General features: G+C 43.6%; 1 protein-coding gene across 3 annotated transcripts in view; it reads right to left on the reverse strand.

Annotated features, from left to right (window-relative positions):
• LOC118400119 (extracellular sulfatase Sulf-2-like) overlaps positions 1 to 19,967 on the reverse strand; it is a 75,907-nt gene that overhangs the window by 7,672 nt on the left and 48,268 nt on the right. For all 3 annotated transcript variants that reach the window (XM_052473332.1, XM_052473333.1, XM_052473331.1), the window contains 7 exons: positions 4,360 to 4,602; positions 3,582 to 3,821; positions 3,333 to 3,484; positions 2,660 to 2,829; positions 645 to 795; positions 359 to 534; positions 70 to 198 (listed from right to left, as the gene is read on the reverse strand). In XM_052473332.1, the coding sequence (XP_052329292.1) occupies positions 70 to 198; positions 359 to 534; positions 645 to 795; positions 2,660 to 2,829; positions 3,333 to 3,484; positions 3,582 to 3,821; positions 4,360 to 4,537 (1,196 nt within the window). In that variant the 5' untranslated portion in view covers positions 4,538 to 4,602. The remainder of the gene's footprint in view (positions 1 to 69; positions 199 to 358; positions 535 to 644; positions 796 to 2,659; positions 2,830 to 3,332; positions 3,485 to 3,581; positions 3,822 to 4,359; positions 4,603 to 19,967) is intronic.

Raw genomic sequence — 19,967 nt, forward strand, 5'->3', positions numbered from 1 at the left:
CCTGAAGCGACATGGAGTGTCCATTGTGTTAAGTTCAAACCATGCAAATGAAGTTGCGACCCTCTGTACCTGTTGACAGGTTTGTCTGTGTCCAGGAGTTTGAGGATGGACTTGCCGTCCATATCAGAGGGAACATCGGCACCGGCCATGTCCAACAGTGTGGGAGCCAGGTCAACGTTCAGCACCACATGAGGGTTACTGCAGGAGGGCACAAGAGCAGGTGGGGGAGAGAGATGAGTGCTGCGTAAGAGATATCAAGAAAGTAGTAGTAACAGTGAGATAAGAGCCAAAAGACAACCATTTCTATTGAAACATATCCTAAACAAGGTACTGTACAAAGCTTCAAAGTTGCACTCACATGGCTCCTGCCTCCACATTGGGGCCTCGTATGTAGAAGGGCACCCGGATGTCAAACTCGTAGGGCATGGACTTGCCCTTGACCAGGCCGTACTGGCCAATGTGGTAGCCGTGGTCTGATGTGTAAACAATGTAGGTGTTGTCCAACTCACCTGTCTCCACCAGCATGTTGTACACCTGAGGAGGAGGACACAGTGAGACAGGTAGTCAGGTAGATGCAGTTGAGCATGAGAGACTATTTTCTGTTTGTCTTTCTTCATGTCTATCTGTCTACCAGCCTGACCCACCTTGTCCACACAGTCGTCCACAGACAGCAGGGTCTGCATCCTCCGGCGCTGCAGCATGTTGGTGAACTGCATGTGGACGGGTTTCATGGGGCCTGTGTAGCGCAGGATCCAGTGCTTGTCTGGGTTAGGAGCATAGTTATAGCTCGGGGTTCTGAGAAAGGGATGGAGGGAAACGAGTACTTAGTTCTCGACGAAATGTATCTTCATTGACGTGTCTTTGTTTTCCCTGCCATGGAAATGACTTTTTTTTACCCAGCACATGAGACAGAGGAGTGCTTACTGCTCTGATATCTTCACCATTATGTCTCCAGAAATCCCAGAGGAGCTTTTAGATGAAATCTGTAGTTGTTGAAACTGCCATGTTTGTTTACAATATTACAACAAAAAAGGAGTTGCATCAACCAGCGAACGCAGTTTCACTGCACGCGGAATAGAACAGTAGAATATGGACCGCAACTTTTTCTTTACCACGATGCTGGATGCTCCTCTCCTCCGTTTCATCAACAAAACAGAAACTTTATTTTAAAGGCGGTGGGGTGAAGAGTGGTTCTGTTCCCGCCCCCTTTACGGAAAGCATTTTACAGACACATTCTATAGAGAGGTGACATATCTTTTGACTTAACACTGAATAGTATTGTGGTAGGGAACATTGTGATAGTTCTCACAGTATTCATAGAAGAGTGTTTAATATGCATAGCTGTATAGTCTAAATGTGAAAATCTGGTGTGAAGGAAGCATTGTTATATTGCACTGCATTGCATTGTGTTGTGTTGCATATTGTATTGTATTGAATTGAATTGCATTGTCATGTGAATTCCAATACAAATCAGATTATACAAAGCTGTGGTTGGTTTCATGATGTAGGGGTTGGAACCAAAATCATTTTCCAATCGTTCTGTTCGGTACAAAATCAATGTTTTTCTCTTTCAGTTCCAGTTTTCCGACCACCATAATAAAGTTTTGAACTGGTTCGAACCCGAAACAGTAACGGTTCATATAGCTCATTTGGCATGAAGCGGGGACTTGTGTGTTCCGGGTGCTGTTTCCGTTCCTCAAAAAATGTTGCTATTTTCCCTGAACCGGTTCCAATCCCTGTGTTGTTTTACGATTGACATATACGACAATAGGCTCTCCGAGTGCTTGCGAACTACACCTTTGAAACTGATCTCATAACTTATTGTGTATGCTGAATTGGAGGCATATGAACCAAAGAAAAGGCAACCAGCTGCCATTCTGATCAATATCAGCTAACATAGAGAGGACCATTTTATTAATATGAACTAGTATCAACTCAGGGGTAGATGGAACCTTAATGATTTCAAAGTTAACAAGCTGCTAAATATCTAACGAGGGCTTGGAGGCAAGGCATATTTAACATTCCAGCATATGGATTTGACTTGGCGAAAAGCTAATCGTCTATGGCCTTGGAGCACAAGGCCCTGACAACATATTTAAATAGAGGATGAAGATGAGTCACTGCAATGTGGATGTGAAAGGGGTTTTCTGGAGGGATGGCGTAAGAGGGGAGATATTTTCTTTCCCTCTATAAAGGGAAAGCGAGATAATTTATAAGCTCCCAACAGGGGGGGGTGTAGATTTCTGAGAAAAAGCAATTAAAAGTTGACATTAAAACAGATTGGGCTGAATATAATCACTGTGTTACACTTTTATTCAGTACTTTAATGATGCTTTTGGGACTCAGGATGATCGACCAAAGACACAGGCTCATTACTGCCTCCCTGTTTGTCTCTCACATGACCAATGGGAGAGGTGGTATTAGCCCAGGACCAAGCGTTTATCTTCGGGGTACTGTGCCAAGCAGACAAAGTCTGGGACCCATAGTATGTTATCATAGTCTATGGATGCCTATTTATCATGAACCTCTTTAACAATACCAATCTACTGTAAAGTCTGCAATGTACAAGGATCATCGCTGATCCTACACTCAGCGTACACGAGCACACTGCGTCTTCTGTCAAATGAGTGTGTCTGTGTCTGTTACAGTATATCCTTACATGTGCTGCGAGGCGTTGGGGAAGGCAGTGCTGTACTGCGGTGCTGAGTCCTCTGGCCCATGTGGGGCAGCGTGGCTCAGGACCATCATCACTGGTCGGTGGGGGTACATCCTCTTAGAGGAGCGGAAGTAGTTGAGGCTGTCATTGGTGATGATGTCTGTGAGATAGTCCTGTGGAAGCAAGAATCGCCTGTACATGAGGTTCTGAACTCTAATATTAGGCTACTTCCTTCCAGAAAGGAAAATAAAATGTGTATAGAGCAATAAAGCTTGTCATACAGGCTGCCTTATAACAGCATTTAGATTGAGATAAACTGTTTACTGCTGGTTACTACTGTATACTATTATATACTACTATTTACTACTGTATACTACTGTATACTACTGTATACTATTATATACTACTGTATACTATTATTTACTACGGTATATTACTGTTTACTACTGTATACTACTGTATACTATTATATACTACTGTATACTATTATATAATACTGTTAACTATTGTATACTACTGTTTACTACTGTATATATTGTATACTATTGTATACTATTTTATACTACTGTATAACAATATTATCATAATTTTAAAGAATTGGATGATTAAATCAGGGTTATTCATCATCATAGGTTACTACTCCAATATTTGAGTGAAAACTGAAACAGGATGGAACCTTTGGATAGTTGCTGCCATGCTTCTCCCGCGCACCGTTCCTGCACAGAGTGTAGTTGTAGAAGCGAGAGTTCTTCACCAGCGCTACCCACTCCCTCCAGCCAGGGGGCACATACGAGCCGTTGTACTCATTCAGGTACTTCCCAAAGAAGGCTGGGATAAGAGGTGGGCACGAGTACAAAGTGATTCACTATGCAATAATGCATGTGTGTCTGTGTGTGTGTGTATATGCTGCACAGTTCACACTCACCCGTCCTGTAGCCTGAGTTGTTAAGGTGCACAGCGAAGGTGTGAGGCTCATGGTGGGCCTGCCAGGACGGTGAGGAGCAGTTCTCGTTGTTGGTGAAGGTGTGGTGGTTGTGAACGTACTTCCCTGTCAGAATAGAGGAGCGCGATGGGCAGCACATGGGAGTAGTGGAGAAGGCGTTAGAGAAATGGGTACCTCCCTGCTCCATGATACGCCTTGTCTTATTCATGGCTTGCATTGAGCCTGGAGGAGAGAGAGACAGGGAAAAGAGAGGGTAAGGAGGGAGAGAGGGAAAGGGTGAGGGGAAGAGAGGCATAAAGATGGAAGGGATGTGAGAGAGAGAGGGGGAGAGAGAGAGAATAAATATTTTCTGTGAAGAGTCGCTCATTTGAATTCATGTGTACTAAAGGCTTTTCAGGCTGATGCCGATTGTTTAGTGAAACAGATGCTCGACCATAAATTCCTGGTTTTCAATGGTATTCTCACGAGCAATCAGAGCGGAACAAAGGGTGTCAGTGAGGTTGTTATACCGGCACTCCAGTCCAATATGCAGTTTAAGGGCTTAAATGGGTAGGGAGATGGCCAGGGTTTGGCACTCAGACAATAGATGCCATAGGGCACTCGCTCCATGCCAATACTGAAGTTGGCCATGGTGTACTTGACTTCGAGTGGGCAAATAGAGAATGGTGCCAAGAGGAAGCATTACCCTGACCTCTCTCACTAACATGCTGACAGACACTGAACAAGCACCACACAGACACACACACACACTGTGTTTTACCCAGTTCGATGTCCTGGTCGTCAGTGAGGATGAGGATGATGTTGGGTCGGACATTGTTGCGGGCTTGGCGATCCCTCTGCAGACGTGTCCGGTGGCGCTGGCCGGAGAGGAAGGACGAGCCCTGTGCCGGGGAGACCACCCCCAGGAGGAGGAGGAGAAGGAGGCCCCGTCCTCCCATGGCTCTACCTTGTCTTCACCTCCTTCTCACTGAAGCAGGGGCCACTCTGCTGCCGTACTCCCTCACTCACATTAACAAACACAGAGACAAGGATGAGACCAGGCCTAAATGATCCATAACATACAAACTGCTACAATCTGGTAGCTATGCTGAGACAATTATAAAACATGTCATATTGACGAGTCAGAAAGTCTGTGGTCTATGGTCATCAGGAGTAGTTCTCTGTGAATTCTGTGAGAAATACTGTCAGTGTCTCTCTCGTTCAACTATTACTCTCACACAGACACACTCAAGTAAAGAACAGGCAGATGCATCCCGGGTGGCGCAGTGGTTAGTGGCGCTGTACTGCAGCGCCAGCTGTGCCACCAGAGACCCAGGCTCTGTCACAACCGGCCGTGACCGGGAGGTCCGTGGGACGATGCACAATTGGTCTAGCGTCGTCCGGGTTAGGGAGGGGTTGGCCGGTAGGGATATCCTTGTCTCATCGCGCACCAGCGACTCCTGTGGCGGGCCGGGCGCAGTGCGCGCTAACCAAGGTTGCCAGGTGCACAGTGTTTCCTCCGACACATTGGTGCGGCTGGCTTCCGGGTTGGATGCTGGGTTGTGTATCGGAGGACGCATGACTTTCAACCTTCGTCTCTCCCGAGGCCGTACGGGAGTTGTAACGAGATAGTAGCTACTAAAACAATTGGATACCACGAAATTGGGGAGAAAAAAGGGTCAAATAAAAAAATATATAATAATAAATACAAAAAGAACAGGCAGATGTGAGCAAAGCCATTACACGGCGCTCTTCCATATAAATGCACCTGTTTAGGCTCCCCTCGTTAATCAATCATTAATGACGCATTAGAGCGGTGTCATTGCCTCAGTGTAATGATCTCTGCTGGTGAACACATGGCTGCCAGTCTGGGGCTAATGGGCCTGGGCCAGGGGCCAAGGCTCCCTCGTCTACCCGAAAAGAACAGGGGGATGGAGTAGGGCGGAGGTGAGGGAGAGGAGAAAGAGTTTAAAGACGGGATGAGATTTACCAGAGGTTATTGAACAGGAGGGCATTGTTGTGGGTTGCTTTGGTGAATGTTTTGAGGAAAGAAATACAGAATATTGTTGCTCTCAAATAGTTACAAAGTGTGCATTGAGAAAGTGTTTCAGGGCAGGATAAAAAGTGCTCATAAGACGTAGACGTGGTGATGTGGTGGTGCATTATCTGTGTGCTCAGTAAGAGGAAATTATGTAGATGCAGTAAACTTCACTGATGCTTTACACACTGCATTTCCTCGTTAAACAATAGACATCACGCTGTGACAGTGCTCTGTTCGTAGATTATAGCTTCATGCATCATTTGCTAAATGTATACTTGTTTTATATTGATTTGATAATGCAAGTACACCCCTGACTTCTTACAAACGAACCCCAACAGAGTTTGTCATGGAAACTGTTGATTACATATGTTCACAGTACAGGAAATGGCAACTGGTTGTACTTGCTGTAAAGGTTTCGAAAAGACTGCCTTGTATACAAATATGGTGTGGTGTTTCTTCTCACAGCTTTGAGATTGAGAAAGATTGGTATTAGAATAAGTAAAAGTCACCCAGTAAAATACTACTTGAGTAAAATAGTATCTGGTTTTAAATGTATTTAAGTATCCAAAGTAATAGATAATGTAATACATCAAGTTCCTTATTCACAGATATCCAGGGGCATACTCCAACATCATTTACAAACCCAGTATTTGTGTTTAGTGAGTCCACCAGGTCAGAAGCAGTAGGGATGACCACACATTCTCTTGATAAGGGCATGAATTGGATGATTTTGCTGCCCTGAGAGTCAGGGAAAATGTATGGGGGAGTAAAAAGTACATATTTTCTTTAGGAATGTGGTGGAGTAAAAGTAAAAGTTGTCAAACATGTAAATAGTAAAGTAAAGTACAGATACCCCCCAAAAAATGCTTAAGTAGTACTTTAAAGTATTTTAACATAGTTACTTGACACCACTGTATAAAAGAGCGTCACAAGGCCTCCTCACAAAATCAATTAACCAACAGCACCACTGACTGAGAGCATTGACAGGATTGAATGGCCTGTGTTCGCTCAGTGTTCTGTGGATCTACAGGGAGCGTATTCCTCCCAGCATAGAAACTGTAAGAACACAAAACATCCCACAACAACAGCTCAACACCAGCCTCTCCCTGCTGGGAGGCAACTCACTCAACAACAACAACCTCACTGGGATGCCATTGTTTATGGGGACAATAGAGCACACACACACACACATACACAGACACACACAGACACACACACATGCACGCACATGCATTGACACGTGGACACACACTTCACATGCAAACTAAACAAGCTACAGAGCCAAATCAATCGAAGGCATTTAATAAAACAATATCGCCATATCCATCAAGCTCAAGCAAACACAAAGTAGATAAATCAGTTCGGTGTGTTACTATTCCAGAGGAGGGGAGCCACCCTGTTTCTGTCACCCTCCTCCCCCTACCTGATCACAGTGTTGATGCCCAGGGATATCCTCATGGAAAACAGGCCTCTAGGTGCCAAACAGTACCCGTATCCAAGCAGGCCCTTCTGTCTGTGAACGTCCTGATTCTATAACACACTCATACCCTCTCTATACTCACACTCAAGCTCTTCTATCACACACACATGCATCCACCTCCCCATCCCTCGGAAGCACAAACTCACACACACCTCACACACACACACACACACACACACACACACACACACACACACACACACACACACACACACACACACACACACACACACACACACACACACACACACACACACACACACACACACACACACACACACACACACACACACACACACCCTGCTCCTCCGTTCTGTTTAGCCTTCCAGGAGCGACATGATTTCAGACTGATCTACTAATAGAGTTTACCTCCTAGTTCAACTGCATTATCTAAAGGAACTACAACAATAATGATTAATCTTATGGTGTTTTAATGAGGATATGGTTAGGCCCTGTATTCTGCATTTTAATGTGATGACATGGATCATTTGAAATGGCATTGCTTGAATATGGAAATATATGGAAATCCTCTCTCATGTGGGTGATGCATATTTGTTGACAGTTTACTTGTTCCAGACTAATTCAATCACAGAAATCAGTTGCATGCCCAATTTTTCAGTTTTTGATTTGTTAAAAAAGTTTGAAATATCCAATAAATGTCGTTCCACTTCATGATTGTGTCCCACTTGTTGTTGATTCTTCACAAAAAAATACAGTTTTATATCTTTATGTTTGAAGCCTGAAATGTGGCAAAAGGTCGCAAAGTTCAAGGGGGCCGAATACTTTCGCAAGGCACTGTAACTATTCAGACCCTTTGCTATGAGACTTGAAATTGAGCTCAGATGCATCCTGTTTCCCTTGATTATCCTTGAGATGTTTCTACAACTTGATTGGAATCCACCTGTGGTTAATTCAATTGATTGGACATGATTTGGAAAGGCACACATCTGTATAAGGTCCCAAAGTTGACAGTGCATGTCAGAGCAAAAACCAAGCCATGAGGTTGAAGGAATTGTCCGTAGAGCTCCAAGACAGGATTGTGTCGAGGCACAGATCTGGGGAAGGGTACCAAAACACTTCTGCAGCATTGAAGGTCCCCAAGAACACAGTGGCCTCCATTATTCTTAAATGGAAGAAGTTTGGAATCACCAAGACTCTCCTAGAGCTGGCCACACGGCCAAACTGAGCAATCGGGGGAGAATGTCCTTGGTCAGGGAGGGGACCAAGAACCTGATGGTCACTCTGACAGAGCTCCAGAGATCCTTAATGGAGATGGGAGAACCTTCCAGAAGGACAACCATCCCTGCAGCACTCCACCATTCAGGCCTTTATGGTAGAGAGGCCAGACGGAGAGGCCAGACCTTTATGGTGGAGAGCCACTCCTCAGTAAAATGCACATGACAGCTCGCACCTAAAGGACTCTCAGACCATGAGAAACAAGATTCTCTGGTCTGAAGAAACCAAGATTGAACTCTTTGGCCTGAATGCCAAGTAACACCTCTGGAGGAAACCTGGCACCATCACTATGGTGAAGCATGGTGGTGGCAGCATCATGGTGTGGGGAAGTTTTTCAGTGGCAGGGACTAGGAGACTAGTCTGGATTGAGGGAAAAATGAACAGAGCAAAGTACAGAGAGATCCTTGATAAAAAACCTGTTCCAGAGCGCTCAGGACCTCAGACTGAGGGCGAAAGTTCCTCTTCCAACAGGATAACAATCCTAAGCACACAGCCAACACAATGCAGGAGTGGCTTTGGGACAAGTTTCTGAATGTCCTTGAGTGGCCCAGCTAGAGCCCGGACTTGATCCCAATCGAACATCTCTGGAGAGACCTGAAAATAGCTGTGCAGCGACACTCCCCGTCCAACCTGACAGAGCTTGAGAGGGTCTGTGGAGAAGAATGGGAGAAACTCCCCAAATACAGATGTGCCAAGCTTGTAGCGTCATACCCAAGAAGACTCGAGGCTGTAATCATTGCAGGTTTTTCAACAAAGTACTGAGTAAAGGTTCTGAATACTTATGTAAAACAAAATGTTTTTGTTGTTGCCAAAATGTCTAAAAACCTGTTTTTGCTTTGTCATTATGGGGTATTATGTGTAGATTGACCAAATGTGGAAAAGGTCAAAGGGTCTGAATACTTTTTGAATGCCCTGTAAATACTGTGGATCTGTTGCTGTCTGAGGAGTAAATGGCACGTGGTTTGAAGGGATCAATTGTGCTTTTTTGGCCACACATTTTGCTACACAATTCAAGCTGTGCTGCAAAATCCAGAAACAAAACATTGCTTGCATAGTAGGCTATAAATTATCTTTGTTATCTATCCCTTTCTCAATGCATGTTTATTTTTTTCCCTCATGACTTGAAGGAAAACAGTCTAACTGATCTCTACCTACTTTTACATTGATTTTGTATAGATTTGCAAACATAAAAAAAATATATATGTTTTGGCTTTGTCATTATGGGGTATTGTGTCAAGATTTATGAGGAAATATACCATTTAATCAATTTTAGAATAAGGCTGTAGTGTAACAAAATGTGGAAAAAGTACTTTTCCCGAATGCACTTGTATATACACTGCAGCAGACAGCATTAATGGTCTAACTATGTTTGCTCCTCTTCAGTAAGTGTTAAAAAACTGATCCAAACAACACTGGGTTCTCATGTCAGGGAAGCGTACTGTATATCCACACAGTTAAGAAAATGTCCAGCTCAATTTCACACACTGCCTTGATACATCAATAGATAATATGTATGTGATCGTATTAACGAGTATTATTCTACTGAGACCTCTGTGTTTCCCTGATAGGAAGTCAGACTGGATTTATTGCCTTTTATCAGTTACATGTAGGGCTGCAAAGGTCTGGGAACTTTCAATAAATTCCCTGGTTTTCTCAAAATCCTGGTTGGTGGATTCCTGGAATCAGGAGGGAATAAGCAGCGAATCCAGACTTCTCCAACCAGGATTTTTGGAAAACCAGTGAATTTTGCAACCCTAGTTACATGTAAACATTCTATCTGTCTCTCTCTTTTATCTCTTTCATAACACATATTCTGTGTATATCCTACATGGAAAAAAATACATGAAAATATGAAAATTAAGTTAAATTAGTCAAAAGAATAAGCACTGCTATACTTCTGGCAACAACAACAAAAAATCCCGTCAGAAATAACAACTACTAAATAAACAACAGCCCAACAGTATGTTTTTCCACTGTATGTGTAAACATAAACATGGCCTGGAGTGTCCATGCGTCGAGTTGAGTAATGGTATGTCTTTCATAATACCTACTTAATCATTTTGACACAGTGCTTTGTATAAATACTGATGATTTGAACCCAGTGTTGCTGATACCTTGCTGATAAAGAAGAAAGAATATAGAAGGCAAATTGTTTGTCAGATCAGTTATTTTACAAAGCGATGACTGATTGGTGGCGCAGACTGCTAAAACAGTTAAGCCATATTTCAACGGTTGCGAGTTCTAATCTCACATGGGGCAATTATCTTTACAAGCATTTCGCTACAGTTGCGAAAACATCTGCTAACTATGCGACCAATAACATTTGATTTAAGGCAGACATTTGCCATTTAGACAGAGGCACAAATCACAAGATGAGAAAAATATTCATCTGAGCAGACCTCATTAAAAACTGAACAATAACTGTAAGAGTGTGAGAGAGTGAACACAGCACATTTTTGTAAACCTGATGAAGATCGATGACAATCATCCAAAATTACAGTCAACTCCAAAATGATTGGCACCGTTGATAAAGATGAGGGGGGAAAAAAGACTCTATAAAATAAATAATACAAATACTGAGCTATATGGTATGCTCACATTTTGGGAAAGTTCTAAATGTATTAATAATTAATAAAACAAATCTAAAAATGTAGGTCTAAAAATGGTTGGCATAACTGTTTTCAATACTTTTTGCACCCTTGATAACAGCATTGAACCTTTTTATCTATAATGTTTAATGACATTGGAGAACACATTGGGAAGGATCTTAGGCCATTGCTCCATACAGAATCTTTCCAATTCTTTGATATCCTTTGGCCTGCGATTATGGACTGAACTCTTCAATTCAAACCACAGGTGTTTGATGGGGTTCAAGTCTGGAGTCTGATGGCATGTGACGCTCTGATCTGTTTCACCTGTCCTTGTGCGTTTCCACCCCCCCTCCAAGTGTTGCCCATCTTCCCCACTTATCCCCTGGGTATTTATACCTGTGTTTTCTGTCTGTCTGTGCCAGGTCATCTTGTTAGTTCAAGTCAACCAGTGGTTTCTCTTTTTTCCTGGTAACCCTTCCAAATAGCCTTTTAGTGTGGAGGTGGCATCTAATTGTACATTTGGGGACTTGGTGACCCAAGATGCGACCAGGTTCTGTAAATATCCAATTGTCCCTTGGATTTGTATTTTCCTCACGAAATGTCTTCCTCGCTGTGCATCAGAACAAGATACACATGTGTCCTCTAACAGTGGTTTTAAGCTTCTTAAAACATGTTGGGGATAGGGCTGTCTACTGCCCCCGCTGGAGTAATTGCGTGCCCATAGTAAACAATTTTTTTTTGTCAAAAGTTGCTAATATATGCAAATAAAAAATATTATTGAATAGAAAACACTCTAAAGCTTCTAAAACCATTTAAATTATGTATGTATGTAAAGCAGAACTCTCAGGGCAGTCATTCTCCCAAACTCTCTCTTGTCATCAGAAAAGTTGGCCCAACTTTGACGTCATCGCCCCCACCCTTCCCAAGCACTTACAGGTCTGGGAACAGTCTCTCTGTCTTCAGCGCGATCTCAGCTTTCAATGGGGATTCTCATTGTGAGAATCGCGCGCTCCGAAAAAACAGGTCACTTTCATGCGCGCTCTGCTCCGGTCCTGTCTTTTTTCCAAGATCGATTATACAATGCATGCGTTTCTGTTCGTCCTCACGATTGCTGTACACCTTTATAACATGTTAAAGCTTGATTATGAACTTAGTTTGATAAGTTTAGTCGACATATAATATGTAAGTTCAACGTTTTGTTGCGCATCCACTTGACTTTTGGCTACATTTCAACCGAAATGTGTCGTGTTTGAGAACCGAAAGACACAGACTGCAAAACTAAACGCTGTTTTTGGTAAGTATAATTCCTTCCAGGTCTTCTGATGGAAGAACAGCAAAGGTAAGGGAATATTTATGTGGTAAATTTGGGTTTCTGTGGACTCCAAGATAGAGGAGCCATAATGCTACTTTTTGAGCGCCGACTCATAGTATAGCCTTGTGAAGGAAACCTGTAACGTTAAAAATAAATGTAACACAGCGATTGCATTCAGAAGAAGTGTATCTAACTATATATATGTAGAACATGCATATTTAGTCAAAGTTTATGATGTGTATTCCTTGTTAGCTGACGTTATCTGCCGGAGCTACCGTCATTTCTCAGGACATTTGAGTAGCATTTTTTGAACGATGCATCATTGTAAACAGAGATTTATGGATATATATAGCATATTATTGAAAAAAACATAAATGTACTGTGTAACATGTTATATTACTGTCATCTGATGAAGATTTCAAAAGGTTAGTGCATTATTTTTCTTTTAATCCTGCGTTTGTTGATTGCATATTTTTTTCAACTTGGCTATGCAAATTAGCTGTGTTTTCGGTGACATAAATATGTGCTATGTTTTCGCCGTAAAACATTTTAGAAATCTGACTTGCTGGGTAGATAATCAAGGTGTTTATCTTTCATTTGAGCCATTGGACTTGTTAATGTGTGGAGGCGTTCCATGCGCCACCTTCCAGCTGAACGTGGGGGGGGGGGGGTTCCCAAATTGGAACCCTAGTCCCCTTCTGGTTAATTGTTGTCCTAATAGTGATAAGTGGTATTTATTTTTTAACATCTGTTTTGTACCCATTTTATTGATTCATTTTTAATTTGTATTATTTCACCTTTATTTAACCAGGTAGGCCAGTTGATGTCACACTCTGACCATAGAGAGCCTTTTCATTCTCTATTTTGGTTAGGTCGGGGTGTGACTAGAGTGGGTGATCTAGTACATTTATTTCTATGTTGGCCTGGTATGGTTCCCAATCAGAGGCAGCTGTTTATCTTTGCCTCTGATTGGGGATCATATTTAAGCAGCCATTTCCCCACTGTGTTTGGTGGGATCTTGTTTCTGTGTAGTTGCCTGTGAGCACTGCTTGAGCGTCACTTATCGTTTATTCTTTATTGTTTTTTGTGCGTTTGACTATCAATAAAATATGTTGAACCGATTGAACGCTGCGCCTTGGTCTGATGTATTTACAATGATCGTGACAGTTGAGAACAAGTTTACAACTGCGACCTGGCCAAGATAAAGCAGAGCAGTACGACAAAAACAACAACACAGAGTTACACGTAAACAAAACGTACAGTCAATTACACAATATAAAAATCTATGTACAGTGTGTGCAAATGTAGAAGAGTAGAGAGGTAAGCTAATAAATAGGCCATATAGGCGAAATAATTACAATTTAGCATTAACACTGGAGTGATAGATGTGCAGATGATGATGTGCCAGTAGAGATAATGGGGTGCAAAAGAGCAAGAGCGTAAGTAATAATATGGAGATGAGGTAGTTGGGTGTGCTATTTACAGATTGGTTGTGTACAGGTACAGTGATTGGTAAGCTGCTCTGACAGCTGATGCTTAAAGATAGAGAGGGAGATATAAGACTTCAGCTTGAGTGATTTTTGCAATTCGTTCCAGTCATTGGCAGCAGAGGACTGGAAGGAAAGGCGGCCAAAGGAAGTTTTGGCTTTGGGGATGACCAGTGAAATATACCTGCTGGAGCGTGTGCTACGGGTAGTGTTGCTCTGGTGACCAGTGAGCTTAGATAAGTCAGGGCTTTACCTAGCAAAGACTTATAGATGACCTGGAGCCAGTGGGTTTGGCGACGAATATGTAGTGAGGGCCAGCCAACGAGAGCATACAGGTCTCAGTGGTGGGTAGTATATGGGGCTTTAGTGACAAAACGGATGGCACTGTGATAGACTACATCCAGTTTGCTGAGTAGAGTGTTGGAGGCTATTTTGTAAATGACATCGCCGAAGTCAAGGATCGGTAGGATAGCTCTCATCCTTCTAGACCTATCGGCTGCCTTCGATACTGTGAACCATCAGATCCTCCTCTCCACCCTCTCCGAGTTGGGCATCTCCGGCGCGGCCCACGCTTGGATTGCGTCCTACCTGACAGGTCGCTCCTACCAGGTGGCGTGGCGAGAATCTGTCTCCTCACCACGCGCTCTCACCACTGGTGTCCCCCAGGGCTCTGTTCTAGGCCCTCTCTTATTCTCGCTATACACCAAGTCACTTGGCTCTGTCATAACCTCACATGATCTCTCCTATCATTGCTATGCAGACGACACACAATTAATCTTCTCCTTTCCCCCTTCTGATGACCAGGTGGCGAATCGCATCTCTGCATGTCTGGCAGACATATCAGTGTGGATGACGGATCACCACCTCAAGCTGAACCTCAGCAAGACGGAGCTCCTCTTCCTCCCGGGGAAGGACTGCCCGTTCCATGATCTCGCCATCACGGTTGACAACTCCATTGTGTCCTCCTCCCAGAGCGCTAAGAACCTTGGCGTGATCCTGGACAACACCCTGACGTTCTCAACTAACATCAAGGCGGTGTCCCGTTCCTGTAGGTTCATGCTCTACAACATCCGCAGAGTACGACCCTGCCTCACACAGGAAGCGGCGCAGGTCCTAATCCAGGCACTTGTCATCTCCCGTCTTGATTACTGCAACTCGCTGTTGGCTGGGCTCCCTGCCTGTGCCATTAAACCCCTACAACTCATCCAGAACGCCGCAGCCCGTCTGGTGTTCAACCTTCCCAAGTTCTCTCACGTCACCCCGCTCCTCCACTCTATCTCCACTGGCTTCCAGTTGAAGCTCGCATCCGCTACAAGACCATGGTGCTTGCCTACGGAGCTGTGAGGGGAACGGCACCTCAGTACCTCCAGGCTCTGATCAGGCCCTACACCCAAACAAGGGCACTGCGTTCATCCACCTCTGGCCTGCTCGCCTCCCCACCACTGAGGAAGTACAGTTCCCGCTCAGCCCAGTCAAAACTGTTCGCTGCTCTGGCCCCCAATGGTGGAACAAACTCCCTCACGACGCCAGGACAGCGGAGTCAATCACCACCTTCCGGAGACACCTGAAACCCCACCTCTTCAAGGAATACCTAGGATAGGGTAAGTAAGGGTAAGTAATCCTTCTCACCCCCCTTCTCCCCCAAAAAAGATTTAGATGCAAGTGGCTGTTCCACTGGATGTCATAAGGTGTATGCACCAATTTGTAAGTCGCTCTGGATAAGAGCGTCTGCTAAATGACTTAAATGTAAATGTAATAGTCAGTTTTATGTTTGGCAGCATGAGTGAAGGAGGCTCTGTTTGCGAAATAGGAAGCCATTTCTAGATTTAATTTTGGATTGGAGATGCTTAATGTGAGTCTGGAAGGAGAGTTTACAGTTTAACCAGACACCTAGGTATTTATAGTTGTCCACATATTCTAAGTCAGAACCGTCAGAGTAGTGATGCTAGTTGGACGGGAGGGTGATAAAATAATTTATATGTTTAAAGATAATGTTAAATAAATCTACCCTGAAACTAACTATTAGGGATTATAGTTTATGTAGCATGTATAAGAAATAATTAAAGTATTAAACGTAAGTCCAACTAGGCTCAGAAGAGACCTGTAAGGGAGAGAAATGTGTGTGCCTAAGAAAATACAGAGAACAATTAAACTGTGTTTAACCCGACCTGGCTAGAACTCTGAGAAACTTATGATAGGACAGGGAGTACTTTTTTGTGTGTTTTTTACACCCTTTTCTCCCCAATTTTGTGGTATCCAATTACTTGTAGCTAATATCTTGTCTCATCGCTAGAACTCCCGTACGGGTTCGGGAGAGACGAAGGTTGAAAGTCATGCGTCCTCCGATACACAACCCAACCAAGCCGCACTGCTTCTTAACACAGCGCGCATCCAACCCGGAAGCCAGCCACACCAATGTGTCGGAGGAAACACTGTGCACCTGGCAACCTTGGTTAGCTCGCACTGCACCCGGCCCGCCACAGGAGTCGCTGGTGCACGCTGAGACAAGGATATCCCTACCGGCCAAGCCCTCCCTAACCCGGACGACACTAGGCCAATTGTGTGTCGTCCCACGGACCTCCCGGTCGCGGCCGGTTACGACATAGCCTGGGCGCGATCCCAGAGTCTCCGGTGGCACAGCTGGCGCTGCAGTACAGCGTCCTTAACCACTGCGCCACCCGGAGGCTGGACAGGGAATACTTCTCAAGGTTTCCCTAATCTCAGGGGAATGGAACTGTCGGCTGGGTAGTGATACACAGTGGTGAGAACTCTGGAGAAGGATACAACTCACCTACTCTTTGTGTGTATGTATGTGTGTAGGATACCTACTGTCTGTGTGGAAGTATGTGCGTGAGTAGGGAGCAAGTATAAAATTAATGTCTTTGTATAATGGACTTCAGAGTACTCTTATGAATAAACATTTTGACTAATGTAAGCTGGGACTCTTATCTGTTTCATTCAACTAGAATCTTACAAACTCTGGGTCGCAGACTGAGTAGATTAATTGAAGTTTATGAACATTGATAAACAAAATTCTCATAACAGAGGGTTTGGGCAGCAGTCAGTTGAAGTGCATGCACTTACTTTCACTAGCATTTATAAGCAGTTGGAGGCCATGGAAGGAGTGTTCTATGGCGTTGAAGCTCGTTTGGAGATTTGTTAGCACAGTGTCCAAAGAAGGGCCAGATGTATACAGAATGGTGTCGTCTGCATAGAGTTGGATCAGATAATCACCAGCAGCAAGAGCGACATCATTGATATATACAGAGAAAAGAGTTGGCCCGAGAATTGAACCCTGTGGCACCCCCATAGGGACTGCCAGAGGTCTGGACAACAGGCCCTCCGATTTGACACACTGAACTCTATCTAAGAAGTAGTTGGTGAACCAGGCGAGGCAGTCATTTGAGAAGCCAAGGCTGTTGAGTCTGCCGATAAGAATGCGGTGATTGACAGAGTCGAAAGCCTTGGCTAGGTCGATGAAGATGGCTGCACAGTACTGTCTTTTATCGATGGCGGTTATGATATAGTTTAGTACCTTGAGCTTGGCGGAAACCAGATTGCATAGTGGAGAAGGTACGGTGGGATTCGAAATGGTCGGTGATATGTTTGTTAACTTGGCATTCGAAGATTGTAAAAAGCTGGGCAGGATGGATATAGGTCTATAACAGTTTGGGTCTATAGTGTCTCCCCCTTTGAAGGGGGGATGACCGAGGTGGCTTATCAATCTTTGAGGATCTCAGATGATAAGAAAGAGAGGCTGAATAGGCTAGTAATAGGGGTTGCAACAAATTTGGCAGATAATATTAGAAAGAGAGGGTCCAGATGGTCTAGCCCAGCTGATTTGCAGGGATCCAGATTTTGCAGCTCTTTCAGAACATCAGCTGTCTGGATTTGGGTGAAGGAAAAGCGGGGGGCTTGGACAAGTTGCTGCAGGGGTGCTGAGATGTTGGCCGGGGTAGGAGTAGCCAGGTGGAAAGCAAGGCCAGCCGTAGAGAAATGCTTATTGAAATGATCGATTATTGTAGATTTATCGTTGTGACAGTGTTTCCTATCCTCAGTACAGTGGTCAGCTGGGAAGCGGTGCTCTTATTCTCCATGGACTTTACAGTGTCCCAAAACTTTTTGGACTTAGTGCTACAGGATGCAAATATCTGTTTGAAAAAGCTAGCCTTAGCTTTCCTAACTGACTGAGGATATTGGTTCCTGGCTTCCCTGTAAAGTTGCATATGGCGGGGGCTAGAACCCCACAGGATGTTTTTGTGCTGGTCAAGGGCAGACAAGTATGGGGTGAACCAAGTGCTATATCTGTTCTTAATTCTACATTTTTTGAATGGGGCATGCTTATTTAAGCACTTTTAAAGAGCAACCAGGCATCCTCTACTGATGGGATGAGGTCAATATCCTTCCAGGATACCCGGACCAGGTCGATTAGAAAGGCCTGCTCGCTGAAGTGTTTGAGGGGTGGTCGTTTGACTGCGGACCCATTAAGCACGCAGGCAATGAGGCAGTGATCGCTGAGATCCTGGTTGAAGACAGCAGAGGTGTATTTAGAGGGCAAGTTGGTCAGGATGATATCTAAGAGGGTGCCCATGCTTACGGATTTCGGGTTGTACCTGGTAGGTTCCTTAATAATTTGTGTGAGATTGAGGGTATCTAGCTTAGATTGTAGGACGGCCGGGGTGTTAAGCATGTCCCAGTTTAGATCCCCTAATAGTACGAACTCTGAAGATAGATGGGGAGCGATAAATTCACATATGGTGTCCAGGGCACAGCTGGGGGCTGAAGGGGGTCTATAACAAGCGGCAATGGTGAGAGACTTGTTATAGACTTTTTGGATTTTTAAAAGTAGAAGTTCGAATTGTTTGGGCAGAGACCTGGATAGTATGACAGAACTCTGCAGACTATCTCTGCAGATAGGGGCAGAGTGCAACAAATGAGAGCGCCTGGGGAATGTGAGTGATGCTGGGGGCTGCAGGGCCTGGGTTAACCTCTCCATCACCAGAGGAGCAGAGAAGAAGTAGAGTAAATCATTGCTTGATTTATGAACGTCAACAACAATTTGTCTATTTTCATTTGTGAGTTCATTACCTTTTACCATGGTGATGGATGACAAAGGGATTTTACATGAGTGTTACCTCATTTTTATATCTCAGTGAAACGGGAAGCCATCAAAGACCACAATACAGTTCCTTCAAATTAGATTAACTTTTAAAAAAGTAGAATGTTAATGAAGATTACATTTAGTTTCATTTTATTTATAAGAATCTTTAGGGTGCCAATAATTTTGACATATTTTTAAGAATAAAATATTTTTCTCTGAGCAATTGAATTAGTATAAAATAATATAATTTCACCAAATGTTTTGTGCATACAACATAGCTCTGTATTTGTATTATGTATTTTATAGTATTTTTTGCTCATCTTTATCAAGGGTGCGAATAATTCTGGAGGTGACTGTATGTCAATGCTATCTTCGATCTTTGATCTTCGATTATTCGATTATGTCAATGCGATCATAATCCTGGACTATCGGACCACCATTTTATTACGTTTGCAATTGCAACAAATAATCTGCTCAGACCCCAACCAAGGAACATCAAAAGTCCTGCTATAAATTCACAGACAACACAAAGATTCCTTGATGTCCTTCCAGACTCCCTCTGTCTACTCAAGGATGACAGAGGACAAAAATCAGTTAACCACCTAACTGAGGAACTCAATTTAACCTTGCACAATACCCTAGATGCAGTTGCACCCCTAAAACTAAAGACATTTATCATAAGAAACTAGCTCCCTGGTATACAGACAGTACCCGAGCTCTGAAGCAAGCTTCCAGAAAATTTGAACGGAAATGGCGCCACACCAAACTGGAAGTCTTCCGACTAGCTTGGAAAAGACAGTACCGTGCAGTATTGAATAACCCTTACTGCTGCTCGATCATCCTATTTTTTCAACTAAATTGAGGAAAATAAGAACAATCCCAAATTCCTTTTTGATACTGTCACAAAGCTAACTAAAAAGCAGCATTCCCCAAGAGAGGATGGCTTTCACTTCAGCAGTAATAAATTAATGAACTTCTTTGAGGTGAATATCATGATTATTAGAAAGCAAATTACGGACTCCTCTTTAAATCTGAGTATTCCTTCAAAGCTCAGTTGTCCTGAGTCTGCACAACTCTGCCAGGACTTAGGATCAAGAGAGACACTCAAGTGTTTTAGTACTAGATCTCTTGACACAATGAT

The sequence above is a fragment of the Oncorhynchus keta genome, chromosome 21 (assembly GCF_023373465.1).
Source record: "Oncorhynchus keta strain PuntledgeMale-10-30-2019 chromosome 21, Oket_V2, whole genome shotgun sequence".
Taxonomy (NCBI): Eukaryota; Metazoa; Chordata; class Actinopteri; order Salmoniformes; family Salmonidae; genus Oncorhynchus; species Oncorhynchus keta.